The sequence below is a fragment of the Carassius carassius genome, chromosome 3 (assembly GCF_963082965.1).
Source record: "Carassius carassius chromosome 3, fCarCar2.1, whole genome shotgun sequence".
In the NCBI taxonomy this organism is placed as follows: Eukaryota; Metazoa; Chordata; class Actinopteri; order Cypriniformes; family Cyprinidae; genus Carassius; species Carassius carassius.
This window is the reverse complement of record NC_081757.1, coordinates 38,192,832-38,216,858: the sequence shown is the minus strand read 5'-3', so window position 1 is coordinate 38,216,858 and position 24,027 is coordinate 38,192,832. Positions and strand designations below refer to the sequence as shown.

At 35.4% G+C, this 24,027-nt stretch overlaps 1 protein-coding gene across 1 annotated transcript; it reads left to right on the top strand.

Moving 5' to 3' along the window:
- The first annotated feature begins 1,136 nt into the window (after positions 1-1,136).
- LOC132126337 (two pore channel protein 2-like) lies at positions 1,137-17,189 on the top strand. The gene is made up of 25 exons (XM_059537543.1): positions 1,137-1,346; positions 2,858-2,910; positions 3,005-3,081; positions 5,578-5,755; positions 5,897-6,013; positions 6,667-6,773; positions 6,924-6,996; positions 8,469-8,568; positions 8,884-8,949; positions 9,292-9,356; positions 9,765-9,874; positions 9,980-10,061; positions 10,146-10,232; positions 11,331-11,450; positions 12,030-12,089; positions 12,262-12,390; positions 12,520-12,569; positions 12,652-12,751; positions 13,036-13,107; positions 13,196-13,269; positions 13,538-13,646; positions 13,945-14,027; positions 14,120-14,201; positions 14,607-14,698; positions 16,364-17,189. The coding sequence occupies exons 1-25, from the start codon at positions 1,190-1,192 to the stop codon at positions 16,440-16,442; spliced, it is 2,322 nt and encodes a 773-aa protein (XP_059393526.1). The 5' UTR covers positions 1,137-1,189; the 3' UTR covers positions 16,443-17,189.
- Positions 17,190-24,027: the final 6,838 nt, after the last annotated feature.

Here is a 24,027-nt window from a genome sequence, read left to right as displayed (position 1 = left end):
AAAAATGGGAACGTTTTAAAGACAAACCAACTAATACAGCAAATCAACCCTTTTTTTTACGTTTTCTTTTTTGATAATGCTACTTGTCTGTGTTGTTGAAAAGCCGGTGGTTGTTTTCCCACCAAAAATTGCTTCCTAAAAATATTTTGGAAGTGGCTTTTTGTTTAGATATTATAGTTTCAAAGACTAACAGGATATAATGTTATATTGAGGACAATTGAGGAATAATTGATTATTAATATTTTCATATTTCATTTCAATGTAGATTTGAAAGAGATTTTAAAGTTTGAAGGGTACTTTAATAAAGTTGTCATACGGCAGAAAGCACGAGAGAGCGGATGTGGAGTTGGGTGTTAGAATTGACTTCCTCTTTGTATGTGTGAAACGGTCTGATCACACACACCTACACACGAGTGCCCACACAATTGTTAATATACTTGAATGAGAAGACAAAAAAAAGTTTATTTCAGGGAGATTCATTATTTAACTGTTATTATAACCCGTGACGCAAATTAACTCGAAGTAAGATTTACGACAACAAAACAGGCTCGTAAATCTCAAACATTTGTCTAGACTAAAACTACCCTTCATTATAAACAAAGGCGGACGTTTGTTTGATCGACGGAACGCAGGAGACAATGCTCTTCTTTCGAATGAGTTCTTTTTACTGATTCCTTTGAACCGGTTCGCATAGGATCGTTTTATCACGTGCCCTCAGAAACACATTAAACTTCAGCATGTGACGAGCTCTGTATAATATTTAATATATAAGACATTGTGATAAAACACCAGAATGTAACTAAAACGGATTTTGGGTTATGATTGAACAAGTAAATTGTTGGAGAGTGAACTGGTTCATTGTAAAGAATCATTCGAACCGATTCGCTAAAATGAAACTTACCTAGACAAGTGCTCTGACATAAACGAGCAGAAAGTTTCTTTTGAGTGAGTGAGCAGAGGATATGGGAGGAGCTGAAGGCTCCTAAAAACACTTCGAGCACTGTTGCTCTCTCTGAAATGAACACCGACTCAGTACGGTGGGAATAAAAACAAGTGCGTCTCCACTATGGTTCCTACCGAGACTGTAACTTTATTTACAGACATGGGCAGAAGACTCGTTTAGGGTTGTCCTTTAACGCACTGTCTGGGATTTATTTGCCATATTTGGAGACTTGTAGTGATTGTCTAGATGGAAGAAGAAGAGCCGCTACTGACTGGCAGCATTAACCGGGGCCCAGGTGATTATGGATCTCATGATAATGGTGAACATTATCATCATGAAGAATCACCAGAATCGAAACGACTGTCCCATTCAGTGACTGACGATTCTTACCCTGTGTACGAGGGTACGTATGTTTTATTAGCCTGTCCTGACTTAGCCTTTAAATCTTTTCCTCAATCTTGTTCAGCTGTCTTGTAGTTTATTATTTTTTTCTGTGTGTTATTTAATAAAAGTCTAAAGGTTGTGTCTTTTTGAGGCTTATCATATTCATTTAACTTACCTCTGTTTGGTTACTGTCTTTGCTATCAGACAAACACACCATTGTCTTTTTATTGCCTCTGCAGGTAATCTACTTTGACTTAATTTGTTGCTTTTTTGAATGATGTATTCAATTACAAGAGGAGATAGTTAGTCTGTATTTTTTATTGTTTACGGTTAATGTTATACTTGTCAGATATTAGTTTTCACATTTTAGCAGAAATGTGGGGCAGCTAAAGGTGTTTTGGATGGATGTGTGAAAATCTCGTTCAGTCTTGTTATAAAAAAGTGTTGCAAAATACAATTTGAACATTAATGTCAGGGTAATTTGAATGTCAAACTGCTATTTTAGTCTGTGATTTTGGCATGTTTAGAAAATGTTTTTACTTGTTGACATTAGTTAGCTAAATTAGTTATTACAAACTAACAAATAGCAGATAATGTACATCCAGCCAGATAAACCCTGACTGGGTGATCAGGACCCAGTTTGTTAGTTGTCTTATAATCCATTACAGCATACAAAACAATCATCTCAAAATGGCAGCAGCTGCGTTTGTATGAAACGAGAGCGAGTCCACGATACCAGGATGACATAATTTAAACAATTGTACACCATTTTGAATCAAGTTTTAATATTTTATTAGCTAAACAAACGCAAAGCTTCCACCAAGAAAAAAAAAATAGTTCAAGCAAGAGTACAGCTCCGACTGCTGTTACCCGGATGAGCCTGTGTTATTAGCTTTTACAGGTTGTTATCCAGGGATAACATACCTCAGAATGTTGTGACTGACCAATCGGAATCAAGTATTCCTTAGAGCCATGTAATAATCTTAGTTATACCACAGGGCCGTTGAATGCTTGAATCTGATTGGCTGATGAACGTTCTGAGGTTTGCAATTATTTTCAGGGAAGAACACAGTGAACATAGTTCAAGGCAGCTCTTTTGACCGCATTACAGTTCCATATCAATTCGCATTATTAACTGTGATAAGGTTCACGCATTTTGCACAGAATGGAGTTGTCAGCACTAACTTGACGATTTTATCAGCAAGCAACTTAAAGTCCACACATGACATTTCTCACCAGCGAGGTAAAAACAGTGCTGTTTAGAGACGCTGCTGCAGAACACTCTTGGGGGACACACAGAGGTAGCTTAATTTACACAAGCTCTCTCTCTCTCTCTCTCTCTCTCTCTCTCTCTCTCTCTCTCTCTTTCTCTCTGTGTGTGTCTCTGTCTCTCTCATTCTCTTTCTAATAACTTCATTAATAACTGCATTAGAATGCTATCAACAGCTTAAGCCTCCATTTCCAGCTTTAGGACGATTCTATAAATATAAATATATAAATATTTATTTATTCGTTTTTCTTTTGACACAGATGCAAACCTCTGTATCCAGCAGGCAGTTGTATTTATTGAAGATGCAATTCAGGTTATTATATTTTTTTTCTACCTTTTTTTTTGTTAATTATTTTTACATTGATTGAATGAATGTCTGATTTCCCTGTTTGTGCTCTTTTCCACAGTATCGATCCATTAATCACAGGGTTGATTCTGGGTCCTTGCGGTTATATAGATGGTATTATTCCAAAATTTGTCAGTGGTAAGCAAGCACAAATTAATGCTTTTTTATTTTTCTCTTTGCTAGCCATAAATGCTAAACCGTTACTATGGCAACACAAAAAATTGCTTCATAGGTAAAAACATAACTGAATTTGAGTTTATTTGGTATCAGTATTCACACTCTGTAGTTGCGTCTAAATCTTAGTATACTGTAGGTGAGCCAAATCCATCAGTAACAAGACCCAGGGAGTGGTAATTTCAGTCATTACTCAGTTTTGACAAAATGTAGGCACTTTGTTTTTCCTTTTCATTGCATACTGTTGTTATTTCAATCAGTGGTTCATAGCTGGTGAAAACAAAAGTGGTACAAAATGTTTGTTTTTGGAGCTATTACGTTGTTAATGTTATCCTTTTGTGGTGTGATTACTGTTTTTATGTATTGTATTATTATTAATGTATTATGCATTACCATTATAGTTCCTGTGGGCATAATGTAAACAGCACTTATAGTTGCAACATGTCCCTTTCTGGTATCCTGGCAGGGATAGAAATTAAAACCGGTCAAATGTAGGTGAAAATCACCCATGCTGGTTACACATATAAACTCGCTAGCCAGTTTGGAGGGATGTGATGAGTAAATCTATAATTTTACAGAAGTTATAAGTTCCAAATGGCCAATAACTTAATGTGCCTAGTGAGTGTACAGTCGTGGCCAAAAGTTTTGAGAATTACATAAATATTGGAAATTGGAAAAGTTGCTGCTTAAGTTTTTATAATAGCAATTTGCATATACTCCAGAATGTTATGAAGAGTGATCAGATGAATTGCATAGTCCTTCTTTGCCATGAAAATTATCTTAATCCCAAAAAAACCTTTCCACTGCATTTCATTGCTGTCATTAAAGGACCTGCTGAGATCATTTCAGTAATCGTCTTGTTAACTCAGGTGAGAATGTTGACGAGCACAAGGCTGGAGATCATTATGTCAGGCTGATTGGGTTAGAATGGCAGACTTGACATGTTAAAAGGAGGTTGATGCTTGAAATCATTGTTCTTCCATTGTTAACCATGGTGACCTGCAAAGAAACACGTGCAGCCATCATTGCGTTGCATAAAAATGGCTTCACAGGCAAGGATATTGTGGCTACTAAGATTGCACCTAAATCAACAATTTATAGGATCATCAAGAACTTCAAGGAAAGAGGTTCAATTCTTGTAAAGAAGGCTTCAGGGCATCCAAGAAAGTCCAGCAAGCGCCAGGATCGTCTCCTAAAGAGGATTCAGCTGCAGGATCGGAGTGCCACCAGTGCAGAGCTTGCTCAGGAATGGCATCAGGCAGGTGTGAGCGCATCTGCACGCACAGTGAGGCGAAGACTTTTGGAAGATGGCCTGGTGTCAAGAAGGGCAGCAAAGAAGCCACTTCTCTCAAAAAAAAACCATCAGGGACAGATTGATCTTCTGCAGAAAGTAAAGTGAATGGACTGCTGAGGACTGGGGCAAAGTCATATTCTCCGGTGAAGCCCCTTTCCGATTGTTTGGGGCATCTGCAAAAAGGCTTGTCCGGAGAAGAAAAGGTTAGCGCTACCATCAGTCCTGTGTCATGCCAACAGTAAAGCATCCTGACACCATTCATGTGTGGGGTTGCTTCTCATCCAAGGGAGTGGGCTCACTCACAATTCTGCCCAAAAACACAGCCATGAATAAAGAATGGTACCAAAACACCCTCCAACAGCAACTTCTTCCAACAATCCAACAACAGTTTGGTGAAGAACAATGCATTTTCCAGCATGATGGAGCACCGTGCCATAAGGCAAAAGTGATAACTAAGTGGCTCGGGGACCAGAATGTTGAAATTTTGGGTCCATGGCCTGGAAACTCCCCAGATCTTAATCCCATTGAGAACTTGTGGTCAATCCTCAAGAGGCGGGTGGACAAACAAAAACCCACTAATTCTGACAAACTCCAAGAAGTGATTATGAAAGAATGGGTTGCTATCAGTCAGGATTTGGCCCAGAAGTTGATTGAGAGCATGCCCAGTCGAATTGCAGAGGTCCTGAAAAAGAAGGGCCAACACTGCAAATACTGACTCTTTGCATAAATGTCATGTAATTGTCGATAAAAGCCTTTGAAACGTATGAAGTGCTTGTAATTATATTTCAGTACATCACAGAAACAACTGAAACAAAGATCTAAAAGCAGTTTAGCAGCAAACTTTTTGAAAACCAATTTTTATGTAATTCTCAAAACTTTTGGCCACGACTGTATGTTTGTGTATCATGATAAAATATACAATGCCAGACAGTCTCTGTAGTAATATTAAGTAACATTAAGTCAATTTGATACCTGTCTGTCTACTGATGGCTGCTTTCTGATGCTTTGTTCATTATTAGTAACAGGAATACATTTTGGGTAAAAAAACAAACAAACCTGGACCTGCAACATTCCTGCAATTATTTTAACCTGTACCCTCTAGCCATTTGCTTACAGTATGCTTCTCTCTGTCAGTATCAGTTCCACACTCTCTCTTTCTCTTGAAGGGGTCTGGGGTTCACTATTGCTGTTGTACTGGGACTGGCTTTCATTGAGACACCCTCCTCTCTGACCTACACCTCGGACATTCGTTTCAAACCCAAGCCTTGGGAGCCACCCTGTGGACTGACGGAGGGGATTGAGATGGTCTGCCTTTGTATCTTCATCCTAGATGTCACTGTGAAGGTAGACATCCAGAAATATCCAGTTGTCATTCATTATCATTCAAGGCCATTTGACAGAGTTTAACAGACCTCTTTTGTAATATGACTTAAGCTGCTTAATATTATATATAAGAACCTATTGAATGTTTTGTTTGTTTTGCAGAGTTATCTGATAGGATGGGAGGAGTTTCGTATGAACAAATGGCTGATTGGTTATATAATAGTGATTGCAGCATCAGTTATTGATTGGATGTTGAGTATTAGCATGATGTGCAGTGAGGTGAGTTTATAAGAACTGTACTACAAAGCTGCTTATTTGTGGTGCCTCTTGACACTATAACAGTATATGACAATATTTACGCTATAAAAAATTGGTGTAGAAAGTTTTGACTCGAAATTACTAGTAAATTCCACAAATAATTACAAAGAAATGGCAATTAAAGCATTAAATTAAACTGAAGATTGAAGTTGTATTAAGTCTGATGTGACAATAAATTATTAAATTAATTAAATATGACATAAATATACCTTTTTATGTAGTTTCATTAAATTAAATATCGAAAGTCCCCACATGTAATCTGCCCAACTCTATTGGCAAAATAAAATGTTGTTATAATGCATCGAAATGCAAGTGAAATGAACTTCTTTAAAGTGCAGTTAAAATTTTAATAAAAACTTTCTTTTTTCTTTGATTTAACTTGCCCTCATTTGAAGAACAGACCAAAATTTAAGTTTGTATTTTAAATCTTGCCCTCCATTGTCACTTACATCTCATTTGCATAAGCACAATCAAATATGATCTGGGGGAAATGGAAGGAAATTTACATTTTTGGACAGTCTATTTCTTAATAATCTTAAATAAGTAAATGTCTCATTCGGCTGTCATAGTCAGGTCCGTTGATTGTAATGTTTCCCTGTCATTCTGTCCCACAGAGTTTAAGAGTCAGGAGACTAATTCGCCCATTTTTCCTCTTGCAAAACTCTTCCCTTATGAAGAAAACTCTAAAATGTATCAAAAGGACTCTTCCAGAAATAGCAAGGTAATAACATATTTTCTGTAATAAGGGGTTTCCCCCATAACAGCCTCCATTTAATTCCTTATTTTCAGTTCTCAATTTGTGTGCAGTTGCATTCTACTGTTATAATTTAAAAATGACCAGATAAACTTTGACCGGATCTTTCTGTTTCAGTGTTATTCTGCTTCTGGCGTTACACATCTGCTTATTCACCATGATAGGAATGCTGATCTTTGCCAAATCAGATGTAAGAAGTGATCACATTCTTATTACATTATCAATACTTAAATTGCCCCACTTTTTGATTTAAACAAGCCCCTGTGCCCAAGTATTACATTTTGCCACATAAATCCTACTTACAATTTGTGCTTTGGACATGAATGATACGTAAGAGATGTTCAAGAGATCAGATTTTTACTGGGCAGACAATAAAAAAGGCAAAAAAGGCTTACGTTGATGGGGAAACCAGAGTCATGTCTAGAGATCAGTATATAGAGACTTGGATGTGGGATCTTTTGACATAGCCAGTAAGCAGCCACATAGCAACCTTAGTAGAGCACCGTTGTAACCACATAGCTTCATGCTGAATACCTCAGAAACCACACAGGATCCATCCACAACACTATAGCATCCTGGCAGCAATTTTTGCACAGGAAAGCACCGCTAAAAAGTTTCTTCAGAAAATGTAAAATTGTAATCAGGGTTTGTGTAGGTCTTAAAAAAGCCTTTAAAAAGTCTTAAATAAGATCAGGAAGTCTAAAACTGAGAAAGTCATGACATTAAATGTTGCATACATTGCAAAAGTAAAAACATTTTTCTTTATAAAATGTTAAAAAAAATATAATCGTCCTTAAATCGAGATACATTTACATGCAAATGTAAGAATGAGTTTATGTTTAAGATACATTTAGTTATGGAGCGAATTGACATAAGAAGTCTGAAATGTATCAAAATTAAGAAAGTTTGATTAAAATATGAATAATCTGCCAATGGGCTCAGAAAAAATAACTTAATTCAAAGAGCAGATATTTGTTCTTGTTTTAAGAGACATTTTGTACAAAATTACTGTGGAAGAAAATCACTGTTTTCTGCAGTGTGATCAGGAGGTAAAGTAAAAATTATTTCCATATACTAGTGGTTGGAAAGAAAGCTGTTCAAGTGTTTGTTTGTTTTCACCTAAAAGTGTTGCCAAGATTTACTAAACAAGACAAATTAGTGTGAGAGCACAGTTCCCCAAAAAAAAAAAAAAAAAAAAAAATCACTGCAGATGGAAGTGGAAAGTTCTGCAGGTGATTTACTGACAATGCGTAAATTAAAGAACAGATGCAACATCTTATTTCCATAATGAACAACTAATCTACCAAGATCAGCACAAATTAAGATAGCAAAAAAGCAGAGCAAATTAAAAATAACGTGGCTTTGCATACAATATGTATGGATAACATCTTCCTATAAATTAATACGAGTGGAAAAAGTCTCTCCCTTCTACCAAGCAATGCTTCCTCCTGGCAGTGGTGGGAGTAGTGCAAAAATGGTGCAAATACCAGTAAATTGACTACTGCAACTCTTAGTAAATCATGCTGCATGATTCACTGAAATACTCCTACTCTTCTCCCTTGTGCAATTTGTAAAGGAGCAAATATTTACACGGAATCATTTAGCAGACACTTTTATTCAAAGTGAGTTGCTACAGTTGACTGAATAGATGTGTTTCTGTAGGACCCTAAGAAGAATGGAGAATGGGAAACCTACTTCAAAAACCTGCCAAAGGCCCTGTCTTCTCTGCTAGTGCTGCTAACGACAGCCAATAACCCTGACGGTACGTCATCATTTGACTGCAAATGTGTCTCTCAGAAGGTGCAAATCTCTGAATGACTCAGTAAAGTTTTAGATGGTCAGAGACACAAATGACATTTTGGCACCGCCGTGTCGAATTCTCAGTCATCTCTGGCTCATTGCAGTGGAGGCAATGAGTCATTAGCTTTAACCACATGACATGATGTCCTGTGACTTGTCACAACGTTCTGTTAAACTTTCACAGGTATCTTGATTCATTTTAAATGTGAAACTGTCTACAGTGACCTGTGACCTTTCTTGTAATCTGGGTGTATGTCAACTTGTCTTCTCTCAACAGTCATGATTCCAGCATACTCTCTGAACCGTGGCTATTCTATATTTTTTATACTCTTTAGTGTGTTTGGTAAGTTTTAATTGCACTCAGTCACACACACAAATACAGACATATACTACTGGTCAAAACACTGGAATCATACAAGATTTTGCATTATTTCTGAAGAAATGTGTCCTTGAGTAATGGCTGCTTAAAACTCAGGAATAAATTACATCAAATTTGCATGAAATTTTATGCTATTTAAATGTTTAACTATGTTAACAGTGCAGCTTTGGTGAGCATAAGAGACTTTTGACTTTTAGTGTATATTTACTGTACATGCACACACTGCAGTTAATATTACTTGCATTTAAAATGTTATACCTGCATTAAACGTTGACATTTTTATTTATGTTTTTTCTTTTCTTTCAGGGACATATTTGTTAATGAATCTAATGACGGCTATTATTTATAACCAGTTCAGGGGATATTTACAGGTGAGTAACGGGTTTCGTGACTTACATTAGACATTGTTTTAGGAATCTGTGTTTGTTTGCTAAAGGAATAGTTCAGCAATCAATATTCCGTATTTTTTTTTCATAGACCAAAGAAAGTATTTTATCATTTTCAAGCTCCCCTTTTCCATACAACAGAACTGACCAGAGTACATCAAACTCCAAAAATGAAAAGGCACAATAAAAGTTTTCCGTATGACCCTGTTTGTCAATTCATTTTAAGACGTACTATAATTATTATTGTATGGAAAAGTGTGCCGTGAAAATTCTTCAAAAATTCCTCTTGTGTTCTGTGAAGTCGTACATGCTTTTGACAAAATGAGGGTCAGTAAATGTTGATTTTAGTTGAACTGTTCTTTTAATTATTAATGTTATGGTCTGTGTGTTTAGATGTCGGTTCAGACGTCTATAATCAGGAGGCGTCTGGGTATTCGGGCTGCTTTCGAGGTGCTGTGCTGTCCAGGCCGTGGGCACATCAGCACTCAGTCTGAAGGCCATGTGTAAGATCCAGTCCTCTCCAGCACTTCAGTCTTTCTTCCTTACAGCAAACATTTCCTCTTTATATATCTATGACTGGTCACATGACTTTTCCTGTTGCTGCTCAGGGAGCGAGTGGCGGTGAACATGTTTCTGCAGGTCATGGATAGAGTCCACATGAAGTCATACTGCAGGCAGGCTATCATTAAGGTCAATACAGATGGCAGAATAGTCTGTTATAGTAAATAGTGTGTGACATGGTTGTATGTCTTACCTGTCTTTTGTTTCCTCCAGGCTGCTCAGCAGTTCCCAGACGGCTTCATTAATGGCGAGGCTTTCCAGAGGCTCTTTAATGAGCTGGATAAGGATTTTATGAAAGAGGTTTGATCGTCTACATTTGTGGATCAGTTTACATTACAGTACATTCTGAATTCAGGAAGTCATACTTTTTGAACAGTTTGTGCAAGTTGGTTAAATTAGTATTAGAATTATCTGGACATTAGTGCATAGCAGGGTTGGGCAAGTTGAGAATTGGTTCCCTTGCATTTTATGAGTTAGATTTGGAATCAGGATGACAGCTTTATGGCAATTCACAAAACTCACAAAATAAGTTTTGATGAATCCAATACAACAACAAAACAGCGATGTTCCAAACAAATAAGTTAAATTCTTATTACAAATATAATCATGTATAATAACATATAATATGATTAATTATGAAATTAAATTATTGAATATAAAACTATGTGACCCTGGAACACAAAACCACTCATAAGGGGAATTTTTTTATTTGGAAATTGAGATTTATACATCATCTGAAAGCTGAATAAATAAGCTTTCCATTGATGTATGCTTTATTGGGATAGGAAAAAAATATTGCCGATATACAACTATTTGAAAATCTGGAATCTGAGTGTGCAAAAAAATCTTAATACTGAGAAAAATGCCTTTAAAGTTGTCCCAGCAATTCTTAGCAATGCATAGTACTAATTAAAAAATGAAGTTTTGATATATTTATGGTGGGAAATGTACAAAATACCTTGATGGAACATGGTCTTTACTTAATATCCTAATGATTTTTAAAAGAAAAATCAGTCATTTTGACCCACACAATGTAATTTTGGCTATTGCTACAACTTGAGACTGGTTTTGTGGTCCAGGGTCACATATAATAAAATGTATATAAATTGTGTAGAAAATTCTTATACAAACATTGAATATTAATAGTATATACTTTTTCAGGAAGTGCCCCACGTTTTGTGTTTGATCATGTTAATGGGCAATTAATATGTAAATATTAATATAATGTAATATTAAACCACACTTGTAGCAGAGTTTTTTTTGAATTTCATTTCAATTTGACTTCATTTCTTCAGATGAATTGGAATTTCTAAAGAGACTTTTAATTTAATTCTGAATTCAGCTTTGGTGTCAACAGACATTTTAACTGTTCTATTTTTATTTATTTTTTTCCTTCAGCATCCACCAAAACCAGAGTACAGTTCTCCTGTCCTACGATATATCCAGAAAATCTACAGTCACTTTTATATTACTGTGCTGGGGAATGTTGTCGCTCTGGCAAATGTCATTTGTATCTGTGTAAGATACCGTATTTCCTTTTACCTGCTTTGATTATCATACTATATATCACCCTACATAAAGAACATTACACACTTTTCCTGCATTCAGTAGAATAAAATGGGGTTTTCCACATTGGTTGTTCACCACCTAGTGGTTCATTATTAAGCTGCAAGGGGCTCTTGACATAGAACTGGCAAATTAAATTGAATTGGATTGAAATATGTAAGTTTTAATATTAAATAATCAAGTGTAACACTTTACTCTTACACAAACAAGTCATTAAATGTATTTAAACATTGACCATAGATTATAATTATATTCTAAATTAAATCTACAAATTTGAGAGTGCTTCAATTAAAAACTAGTTTAATAATTACAATTGTTATTAAAAAAAATTAAAGAATTATTTGGAATCAGATCAGCAAATATTTGAATAATGTTCTCAAAAATGGATTACAAAGTTTATGTAGAGCACGTTTTTGTTTTTTTGTAAAATGGTGCCATCTTGTGGATAGCATATGCAAAAAAAGAAAAGAAAAAAAAAAAGATTTGAATCCTGAAGTTCATATTCTGATCTCTGTTCTTCTTTTTCTGCAGACTGTCTTGGTTCTGAATTCAGAGAAATCTGTGTCAGAGAAAAATAACTTCTGTATGGAGGTGACTGTCTCATTCACTGAAAATAATTAATGTTGCTGTAAATATATAATTTCGTAGATAAATATTAGTTGTTGGTTCGTTTGTAAAAATCAGCAATAGTTGATATATGTGTTTTCTGCATTTTCCGTGTGGTTCTATTAATATTCATGTAAATATATTTTCTGTCTTCTAGATCCTCAACTGTATTTTCATCATGTACTATTTAATAGAGATGCTGCTGAAAATAGTGGCTTTTGGTTGGAGAGGTTACCTGTCTTACAGGAATAACATCTTTGACGGATTCCTCACTGTTCTTCTTCTGGTAACACATTTCCGTTGTCATTTTTTTCTGATTTAAAATTATCATTAGGAATTCTGCGGCATACATAGCTGTTTGCATTGCGAAGGCAATTACTGGAGATACATTGTGTTTTTCTTTTATTCTCAACAGGCATTTCAGATTGCCATAATCATCACAAACAGGATTCCCTTTGAGGATGTGTGAGTGTGCTCAATTTAAAGAACAAATCTTCTGATCTCGTCTCCAAATGTTTAATGTGATGTTTTCCTCTTATGTTAACAGAGATCCAGTTCCACAACGTGTGATGGTTTTGTGGGAGATGGTGCGACTGGTCAACGTGTTGATTGTCTTCCGTTTCCTCCGAATAATTCCAGAAATCAAGGTTGGTGACGGCCTTCTCACATGAATCACATTGGTTCCAAATGCACACAAGGAGAAATGGTACTAAAGCTGTATGAAACATACTGGCAACCATTGCATTTCTTTTTTCAAATAGTTTTTTGCCAGTCTCCAGTAAAGTTAAAAGGTTTTCAGTGCACCAAAATAAAAAGCTTAAAAATACTAGAGAGATAGAAGAGCCAGGAGCCAGAATTTTATCATACCATCTGACATTAAGATGTAATAAATGCTTAATGAATGTGTAAAGATTTTTTGTGCTTACTTTAGTTGATGGCCGTGGTGGCCAGCACTCTTGTGGACCTGGTGAAAAACTTACGGGCGTTTGCTGGCATTCTATTAGTGAGTGAACAGACTCTTTCTACTAACAGTTTTATTATGAATGGTGATTGATCGTACTGATGGTCACTTGTACATTTCTCTGACGCAGGTAGTGTACTATGTGTTTGCCGTCCTTGGTACCTGGCTTTTCCAGGGAGCTATAACCCCTCCATCAAACACAAGGTACTGTTCATCAACTGCACATTTAACAGGAAACTTAAAAATACATTAAAAACTATAATATTGTGAGATATTATTACAATTTTAAATAACTGTTTTTATTTTTATATATATATTTTAAATTGTAATTTATTACTGTGATGGGTGAATTTTCAGCATCCATACCTACTTTAGTCTTCAGTGTCACATGATTATGCTTGAGAAACATTTCTCATTATTTTCATCGATTTGACATCTGAGCCTCTTCTCTTTCTGTGTGCTCTCCTTTTAGTCTAATCTTCAATGCCAGAATAGAGAACCATACGGATGGTCCCTTCAGCATGGATTGTGGCACTTTTGAACAGCTGGAGTACTGGCCAAACAACTTTGATGATTTTGCTGTAAGTTGCACAGAGGCCTCTGGGAACTTGGTCTTTAACAAGTTCCCAGAATGCCATAATTAGCACGTATGAGGAACAAGAAGTCAGAGGATTTGACCAGATTTGCTAGGTTTATAGTATTAAATTGGGTTTTTGTTTTAATACTATTTCGAGTTTCAAGAGTGAAACCTATATTTTAGGTTTAAGCCTACATAAAAATGAAGGAAAACAGTTTTCTGGTCTCGCAAATGAATGTTAATTATTGAACTGTTAAATAAAAAATAAATGTAACTGTATTTTTCCTGTCATATTTTTCCAGTCCTCTCTGGTTCTTCTCTATAACATCATGGTGGTGAATAACTGGCATGTTTTCACAGACGCATACACCAGATACACTACAGAGTAAGTGCGACGCTCTACACACACACCCTTAACACGTGTGCTTTAACTGAAAGGGGTTTTGTAAATTTGTATCCATAATTCTTCCATGTCAGGTGGTCCTTGGTGTACTTTGTGGCCTGGTGGTTGACATCTTCAGTCATGTGGGTCAACCTGTTTGTGGCCCTTATTTTGGAGGTAAGTAGATTGTTTGCTGTAAAATAATTCAAGACTGACCATATTTACTTTATTAATGCACATTCCTAGTCGTCCTATTCCAAAAGGAAATTGACTGAAATCTGATGAACTACTGAACAAATGATCAATAGCATGACATTTTTTCCAAAACAGTTAAACACGCACCCTATCCTGCAGCTGATTGTAAAGATTTCATTGGTCATGTCAGTGACAGTGTTGATTGCCTATACAACACTGAAACCAATACTAACCCCTAACCTCTGCTTAATAACCAGTAGTAGCACATCCTGTTAGTTAGCATTACTGTTTGTAACTGAATCAATAAATTCTGACCTTTTCTTGACAGGGCAGTACAATCGTTTCTAAGCACGCTTGTTAACCTTGTTTTTTTCCCCCTTTGTTTAGAACTTCACCTATAAGTGGGACCGCAGCAATGCTCTTTCTGTTGAAGATGTGGAGAGAATTGCCTATCAAAGCACTGTACAGCTTATTTTTAGGTATGAATGGAGCCTCTGGAAAGTTCTCATCAATGATTCCAGAGACCTGGGAGAAAACAAGAAAAAAAAATTGTTCTATTAATAGCAACATTTCCACTTTAAAATGAAACCGCGAGAATCAGTAGTATATTATCAGTAGAGCTGTTTCAGATTCATTTTGTTAATTATTTAGTGAACACCCTTAAGTTATCAGAATGTCTGTCTGACTGGTGATAATTCAATAGATGGAGCTGAAAATATATTTAAAATGAGTTTGAATGGTCACACTATATTTTAAGGTCCAATTCCCACTATTAAGAAACCATTAATTACGACTTTTGCCTCAGTATTATTAAAAGTTAGTAAGGTAGTTGTTAAGTTTAGGTATTGGGTAGGATTAGGGATGCAGAATATGTACTTAATAAGTATGAATAAACAGCCAATGTGTTAATAATAGGCATGTTAATAAGCAACTAGTTAATAGTGAGAATTGATCCAGATACTAAAGTGTTACCTTTAGTATAGGGACCTCACTTCAGTTCAGTAACTCATTGAAGTGAATGCTCGTTTTGTTCATAGTCAGTACACATTATTATTTTTTTGAATCTCATGGTGTCGAGCCATATTAAGTGATGTAAAAGGCAAACACTTTTTGTTTGTAGAAAAATGGAAGCATTTCGTGGACATGTTAACCAAGTTAATACAAAAATGTGCCAATACTTGACAGATTTTGCCCAAGGCTCCTCTGCTCAGTATTTCAGGCTGCATTCTGCTCTTTCCTCACAGCTTTCCCTCACATTCCTCTCTGATTAAGGAAGGGAAGGGTAATGATTTAATTTAGTGGAATGTGCTGTGGTTTATCCAGCTGTTTATCACTCCTTAAGACGGAGTGCAAATCTTCATTTCCTTATATACAGTATTTCTGCTATTTATTTATATCTGTGATTTGCCTGGATCACCATCCTTTGTTGGTCTTGGAATGATGTTCCTATATAATCATGTGCCAAACTAAGGGGTGAGCGATATGGCAAAAAAAAAAAAAAAAAAAAAAAAAAAAATAACATCTTACATTTCAGAATATTTTACTCAATTAAATAAGTTGTGGTACACATTCAATGACTCAGACTTGCAGTTACCCTGTTTTTAAAATATTAAAATACATGTTTTATTAAGTAATTATTTATTAAAATTGATTTATAAACTATTTTGTAAATAAATATATGGGTTACAGATGAGATTCTACTGATTTGATAACTGTTTTAATGAAAGCCAATAAAATATGATTACGCTGAAACTAGTAAAATCTTTGTACTCAATGTATTAAATATTGTTATTAGTCTTTCCTTCATGTGACAGGGTAGCCCAGAGGGAACTTGATGATTATGCCGTACTTTTAATTATAAACAAGCCCGAAGAAGAATGTAAGTAACTAAACAGTTGACGGAAGCCATTGACTTCCATAGAAAAAACATTCCTATGGAAATCAATAGCTGCTGTCAACTGATTGGTTACCTACATTCTGCAAAATATCACAAAAAAAGAAACCCTTACAGATTTTGAGCAAGTGGAAAGTGATAAAATGATGACAAGATTTCATTTTGGGTGAATTGTAACTTTAACTGAGAGAGAAATTTTAGTTTGGTTGTTTAAATATCTGATGTTTTTCTGTTCTTTTGCCATCTTCAGAGAGCATGTTCGAGAGCCCACAGAAGAAGAGCTACTAGCTCAACTACAACAACATCCTCATCTGCACCTCTCCTGGTGACCCTTAGCTCACCCCCCCACCTCCACCTCACGGGACGCCTTTAACACATAATTACACCAAAACACCCAGGATTCTTCAGGACTCCATCACGTCTGTGTGTGCTTCATGTTTACATATCCATCCATTTTGGAGGACCTGTTTCCAATTATAGGATCTGTGTAACCTCAGGTCGGCCTGGGAAAGGATGTATGTGTTTTTACCAGAGCGTCACACAATTAATGTTCAGAGGAACTTCAATGTATAAATAGGCTTTAGTTCAAATCAAGAGTCCCAGAGTCCTTGTTTAATGCTCAAGACAGACTGTAAATTACAGTAGTGTTTATGATACTGTATCGATACCACAGTTTTTGATTTACCCTATGTCTAAAAGAATTTCATTCTTTGAGTTTGAAAGTCACATTTTCGTTGTGCATTTTACAAAATCCATATTTGTATTTATTTTTTAAGCCTGTTACAATCAAACAACAAAACAATGTATAGATTGTTTTAAAAGTCATGGAAACAAAGGGACATTACTCATTACTGTTTAAATACTTTTATCTGTGTTTTTATTGATTTGTAGATTCTATATTTTTGACTGTGACATTATGTTTGTTCAGAGCTTTTATTTATGTTAGAATTTACTGTATATTTTACAGAAATCTTTATGGGTGAATCCCTCAAAAATTCTCAAGTAATGTCCAGATCATATTTCATCCGTAAAAATAAAAGTAAAAGGAAATTGATTCTCATTACTGTAATGTGAAACACACTCCTGACAGGAGGATTGAGAAGTGTTTTGTATTATAGTAAATTTACTATATAACTTTCTGAATTATTGTCATGCACAATAAATTCTGTTCTGAGATCAACTTCATGATTAAATGTCTCTGTTTAATGTCTACAGGCGAATCTGGTTTATATCATTGCTTTTCTGTAGCATGCTTTACATCAAACCAACTTTAGATGACATTACATATGAGGCAAAAAATATTTTATATTTTATTTTCATTTAGTTTTTTTATATTTCGTTTTAGTAAAAGTGTAATAACCCCGAAAAGTGGACCATGCATGCTTATGTGCTTGAGGTCTTAACATAATGTCTAATTTCCAACACAGTCTATTTAGCAAGACCATTTTATAGGTCAGTTGGAAACTCCCAGGTGATTATATGGACTTCCTCAGCCTCCAGAAAAGTAGATCATTTTAAGTAACACACACAAACACACACACACACACACACACACACACACACACACACACACACACACACACACACACACACACACACACACACACACACACACACACACACTCTCTTTGCATTGATTTAGGGGGCTAAACATACAAACACAACCTCTTACACAGTGTATGTTTTCCCAAAGGTGTTGTGGTCTGCCTGGCCTTGTGTTGAACACACATCAGAGTCGTTCACCTCATCTTCCAAACAAAAACACAGAGTTCCCTTCCACTGTTTGTTTACTTTTTCCTCCAGATCTGTTGTAGCTTCAGTGAGAATTTGAGTGAGAAAAGTAATGGTTTTTTATTTATTTATTTTTTTCATGTAAGATGTGTCAATATCTTACTTTTTTTTATACACGCAGGTCAATTTTTATCACATCAAATTTATTTGGGTGAAAAAATACACTACTAGTCAAATGGGGAATAATGTTAAATGCTTTTGAAAGTCTCTTATGCCCAACAGGGCTGTGTTTATATAAGCAAAAATGATGTAAAAACAGTAATACTGTGAAATATTATTACAATAAAAAAACAACAACTTTTCTGTATTCATATATTCTAGAATTTTAGACAGCCATTACTCATGTGACAGTTCTGCCACATGTTCCCTTATAAAAATAATTAGCTTATTTGGTGCTCAAGAATAATTTCTTATATATATTGCATTTAACAGTTTGGGGAAAGCATAATTAATGATATTAACTTTCAACTTTAAATAAGTCAAATGTAGAATAAGAACCATTATTAATAACTGAGCACCAATAAATTGATAATATTTTAGTAACAAATTAGCATATTAACAGTGATTTCTGAAAGATCGTCTGACACTGAAGACTAGAGTAACCGCTGCTGAAAATTCAGCCATCACATTACATTTAAAAATGTAGTAAAATAGAAAACATTTGTATTTTGATCAAATATTATATATTATATAACATTTATTTCAGAAACGTTCAACATTTTAATTATTCCAAACTTTTCACATGTAGTGTAACTGACACCTTAGCATTGTAAACCATGTAAATTACAGTATTACATGTATAAGCACTTTTTTTCTTTGTCTGTAGAGAACAACTTAAACAGTGGCACATCTTACCCCACTCTCCCCTATATATCATTAAGGTATGTTTGTACCCTGCTTTATTTTACTATGTAAACGCCTATGGCTATACAGTTTGGGAATGATTTAACATGTTTACACAATAATATTCTTCCAGCTTCTATTTCAGTGAGAATGTCAAGCTTAAAGCAGGACTGTTGTGGTCAGAATTGCTTAGATAGCAGCACTTTCATAAATAGCTTTGAACATTCAAAACTAGATTATTGATCTTTTTAAAGAGTAGTTTACACAGCCTGATTGTGAAGGCTTTAAACAATAAACAAGCTGTTCTTCTGAGGAATGGCTTTGTCAGCTGTGAGGAGATCCATATTGCTCTGGAATGTGTGGAGCTGCCAAAGAGATTTTCAGCTCAGTTGTCAAATAACAACTTTCTGTGACAGAACTTTTTTGCGCTAGTAGGCAAAGTTGCGTAATAGTTTCCAATTTAGGTGATAATATTGAGGATTACTCAAAAAAAAGTAAAAAAAAAAGTTACTAACACTTTTTTTAGGGACACGAACTCATGAGGAGGGGAAAGGGTATCACAATTACATATCCAAGTGGATGCTTCAGTAGGAATGTTTCTTCAAGAAAAAGTTTTTGTTTTGAAATTGTCTTGATGGTCTGGTGGGTTAATTTTTTTAAATAGACACTTTGGTAAGCCATGCCTTAAACGGGTCATCAGATGCCCATTTTCCACAAGTTGATATGATTCCTCAGCATCTTAATCAAAAGTCTGTAGCGTAGTTTGGTTAAAATGTATCAACTGTTTAAAACAACACTCTTTTTACCCTGCCAAAAACAGCTCTTTTCAGACTTGACAGGCATCACATGAGATCCTCTGGATTTGAGAAAGAGGAAATGGTGTCCTCATATGAGGGGTCAAGGGGTCATATGATGCTTTTTTAAACATCATTATTTTGTGTATTTGGTGTAACAGAATATGTTGACATGCTTTAATGTTCAAAAAACACATTGTTTTTCAAATACTGTACATTATTGTAGGTCCTCTATGCCCCGTCTCTCTCAAACGAGTCACAAACCGCCAACACACGTTTCATTTCAAACAACTTGTAAAAGTGCATGAAGCTTCAATTGAGGCAATTTCATTGCTTACAGATATGTTGCACAGTTGGGCTAACTTTGATTTAGTTTTACTGGGAGATTTAAACTGGGACTGGTTGTCTCAGTCATTGGACTCATTTAAGGACATATGTAACTCCTTGTGTTTGGAACAATTGATAAGTTCACCAACTCGTCTAAATGGAAAGAGTATGAGCAAATCATCTTTGATTGATATTATTTTAACTAATATACCTCATGTTTTTTCTGCGATAGGAGTTTTTTGTAATGACCTTAGCGATCATTGTGCAATATCTTGTGTGAGAAATTTTAAGTTGCCTAAGAGTTCACCCAGATTTATATTTAAACGACAGTAAACAGACATTTTAATGAACAAGCTTTTTTGCATGATGTGTATAATAGTGACAGTTAGTTTCGTCTATACCTGATGTGGTTGATGCTTGGGATTATTTTAAATCTACCTTTCTTAAAATTTGTGATAAACATGCACCTTTACGTAGATATCGGGTGAGTGGAAAAAATAATCCTTGGTTCAGTGAATCTGTTTCTAACCTTATTAAACAAAGGAATTTAGCCTGGTCCAAAGCAAAGAAAACAAATAGTGATGAGGACTGGTCCAATTATAGATTTCTATGAAATAAGTGCACAAAATTGATAAAAAGTTCTAAAAGTCAATATTATCTTAATCTAATTAATAATAACATGAACGATACTTCTAAATTTTGGAAGATTTTTGGCTAGATCATCGATTGGCATTAAATTAGAAGTGCCTAGGATACACTCAGAACATGGAAAATCAGCTTTCTCCTACTCTGCTCCTTGGCTGTGGAATGAATTTCAAATTAATGCTCAACTAGAAAGAATTCCTTCTTTGAATGTGTTTAAAAATATATTGTGATGTAAAATCGTGTGTGGCTAAAAAAGTGTGTGGCTGTTTTTGATTAATTTGGTGACATTTGATTAATGTTTTTGTATTTACCTTGTCTGTTTAGAATTTGTTTTATGTGTTTTGTAATTATGTGAAGCTTTAATGCGGCCATCTTGGCCAGGACTCCCTGGAAGAAGAGATTTATTTTAATTTCAATGGGACCTTCCTGGAAAAATAAAGGTTAAATAAATAAATAAAAATGAAGCATCCGATGACCCCTTTAAAAACCAATCCAGTTTTGGCTACTGATAAAATTGTCTGTGGCTGCATCTGAAATGGCATCCATACTATAGTAGGTGGAAAAGAGTAGAATGTCTGAATTCTTAGTATTCATATATAAGTGTGCCTGGACTATCCCATGATGATGCAACGGAAGAGGATTTGTTACATATTTGAAGTGACTAAACCGATGCTGGTAGGTCAAATGACAGTAACAATATTGGGATTACAATAATTACATTCATACTGCACACATAGTAGATGAGAGTGGGGTAAGATGAGCCGCCTTTTACTTGCATGTCAACCCATGTGAAAGATAATTGAGCTCTTCTAAAAAAAATTACTTAATAAATAATATTTCATTTTACGAACAGTAATATTTATTTTCTTAAAGCTAACTTAAACCAAATTAAACCAGTCAAATAAAGTTTCATTTTCAATTTTTAATTATTTGCATTTCTGAAACAATATGTTCAACATCAATGTTTTAACCTGCCCAAAAACAGACTAAACAAAGTTTGTTAAAATTAAAATTAAAACCAAAAAACAAAACCTGAATTAGAATGAAGGAATAAATGTCACTGAAACGAATAAAAGTTTTAGTCAAAAGATACTTGGCATGGTAGCTTTTCTGGAATGTTGAACAGGCCTTATGTATATGATCAACTAAACCATTTGTTTAATATCACAGTTTTTGCGTCAGAGATTTAACTTAAATTTAGTGCCTTATGGTGGGGTAAGTTAAAGTGCTGGCTTGAATTACCCCACATCACAGCATTTGGCTCACCTTGCCCCATATCTGGCATTTTCAAGAAAAAGGCTTATACTTAGCTAAATTATTTGCATAAATCACCCATATGCATCATAAATATAGCTAGACCTGGATCAATTTGCTTTGATGTGACAGCCATTACATCTGTTATGCTGCATTTTCACTTAGGTTTTTAAAGTAAATGGGTACCTTCCTCTCATATGACAGTAAAAGTGTACAGTTGCCAAATATACAGGGGATGGGTCAACTTACCCACTGGCTCAACTTACCCCACTTTCTCCTGCTATGCAGAACATATCTTTTTAGCAAAGTATTGCAAAGTAATTACTAATTCAAAAGGAATACCTATAAGTACATACTGTTTTATTGTTACTGTAGGCAGAAGGTGTTATTTACTATGCAGTATAAAGGAAATAGTAAAGAGCAAGTCCATTCTAAGCATAAGCATTGTCAGACTTAGGGGCTGTTTACATGACAACATTTTATGCCAAAAAAATGTAAACTTTTACATTTACATAACAACGGCGTTTTGGGAACAGAAAATGCATATTTTTGAAAACAGGTTTCAAAGTGCAAGTTTTTTAAAACTGCACCATTATCATTTCCGTGTAAACACCCAATACAGGAATCTTTGAAAATGGTGACATCATGTGTGTATGTACTATGTGTTAGGTATATAGACATGCGCAGTGTGTTTTGACTTCAAAGGCGAGCACGAACAAACATACACAACAATGGCAGAGTACTGGTACTGTTGTTGCTGCTTAAGAGTTTGCTAACGCTTCTTCAGCAAAGTGCGGATTTACTCCACCAATAATCATCCAACAGCGGAGTCGCATCCTATACATATATAATAGTCACTTCCCTACAGGTACTGTTTACTAACAAGGTGACAGTTCCAACTACTGGCCTGGCATACGTAATACAACATTTTTGGTCATTTCCATGGATATGTGTAAACGCAAATCATTTTGAAAATGTTGTTGTGTATACGTGAATTTTTTAAAAACACAAGAGAAACACTTTTCTATTTTTGACTACACCTTGGGCGTAAAAATGTAGCCTTAGTAACATTTGGTACAGCTTAGGGTTATAATAATTTTCCATCCAGCTTTTCTGTACTACCAGCTCATACATCAGATAAGTATAAACAACCATTCTACCTCTAATTCATAAGCTAAACTTTCACGATAGCTTCCCAGACCACTGAAGACCAATTCACATGTCCAGGCATCTCTCCAGCAAAGCTCAACAGGTGGCAGTATTTTATTCAAGTGGCAGTGTTGTCTTGTGTTTTCTGTTTTCCACTTGTTCGGATCATCAGCTCAAACAGAGTCACAGGTTTCGGTCCCCCATCATATACTGGAATACAGGTCCGAACAATGTTGACAGCTGTAAAAAGTGATGTCAGGCACAGTGGTATGTGAGCAATGCCACTGTCTGTTAGTTCTCCCATGCTTATCTTGTCTCTGCAGCCTGCTTGTTTGATGATTGAGATTTTTCCCATTACTACTTCTTTTGAGGGTTTTACATGTGGAATTTGCAGCTTGTTAGGCCTTGCCTCCCACTGCATTCTTTACTTGCTCACACACAGAGTTCTCATTACGCAGTGCTGTATTTCAAGTGTCCTTTCCCATTTCTGTCAGCTACAGCAGTCTGTTAGAACGCAGTTCTCACCATTTCTTGTAAATGCTGTTCAGAGTAAGTAAATGCATCTATAGGACGATTACGACTTCATAGAGGAACTACATGCCTGAAGTGACCACAAATCCATTCAGTTTATCCATAAATCTGCAGTGTTGTCAGAACGATATTGAAGTGGGGCTTTGGCATGTGTTGATCTTATTAGGTTCAAAACTTTCAGCTGTCAGATAGCCTGACTGCCATTCCTTTAGCTTCAACTTCCCCCTGCGGCTGCTGATGTTAGCTAGGTCAACAGATCTCTATTGGGCCTTTAGCAGAAACATCTCACCTGCTTCTGAGTGCAGTGAAGGGTCATCAACATTTATTATTCTTTTATGTGTATAGGTTCCATTTTCTCACAATTTAACCTGCAAACAACTTTAAATGAATCATCTGTGGGTCCCCCCAAAAATGATTTTGTGGCATTTTCATTGCTCTGTTTGTTTAAGAAATCCAACATAGCAATATTTGCTCATCTAATGACATTAGATTGTGGTTGAATTATGTGGACTCAAAAAAGGGAGAGAGGAGGAAAATATGTCCTTAAATTTTATTTGTTGTATTATCTTTTTGTTTTTGG

Bases quoted from the DNA above. Each gene is read 5' to 3' on its own strand.
- LOC132126337 (XM_059537543.1), top strand. From the start codon at position 1,190: ATGGAAGAAGAAGAGCCGCTACTGACTGGCAGCATTAACCGGGGCCCA. The intron at 10,233-11,330 runs GTTTGATCGTCT...TTTTTCCTTCAG, and splicing joins ATAAGGATTTTATGAAAGAG to CATCCACCAAAACCAGAGTA. The intron at 13,270-13,537 runs GTACTGTTCATC...CTCTCCTTTTAG, and splicing joins ACCCCTCCATCAAACACAAG to TCTAATCTTCAATGCCAGAA.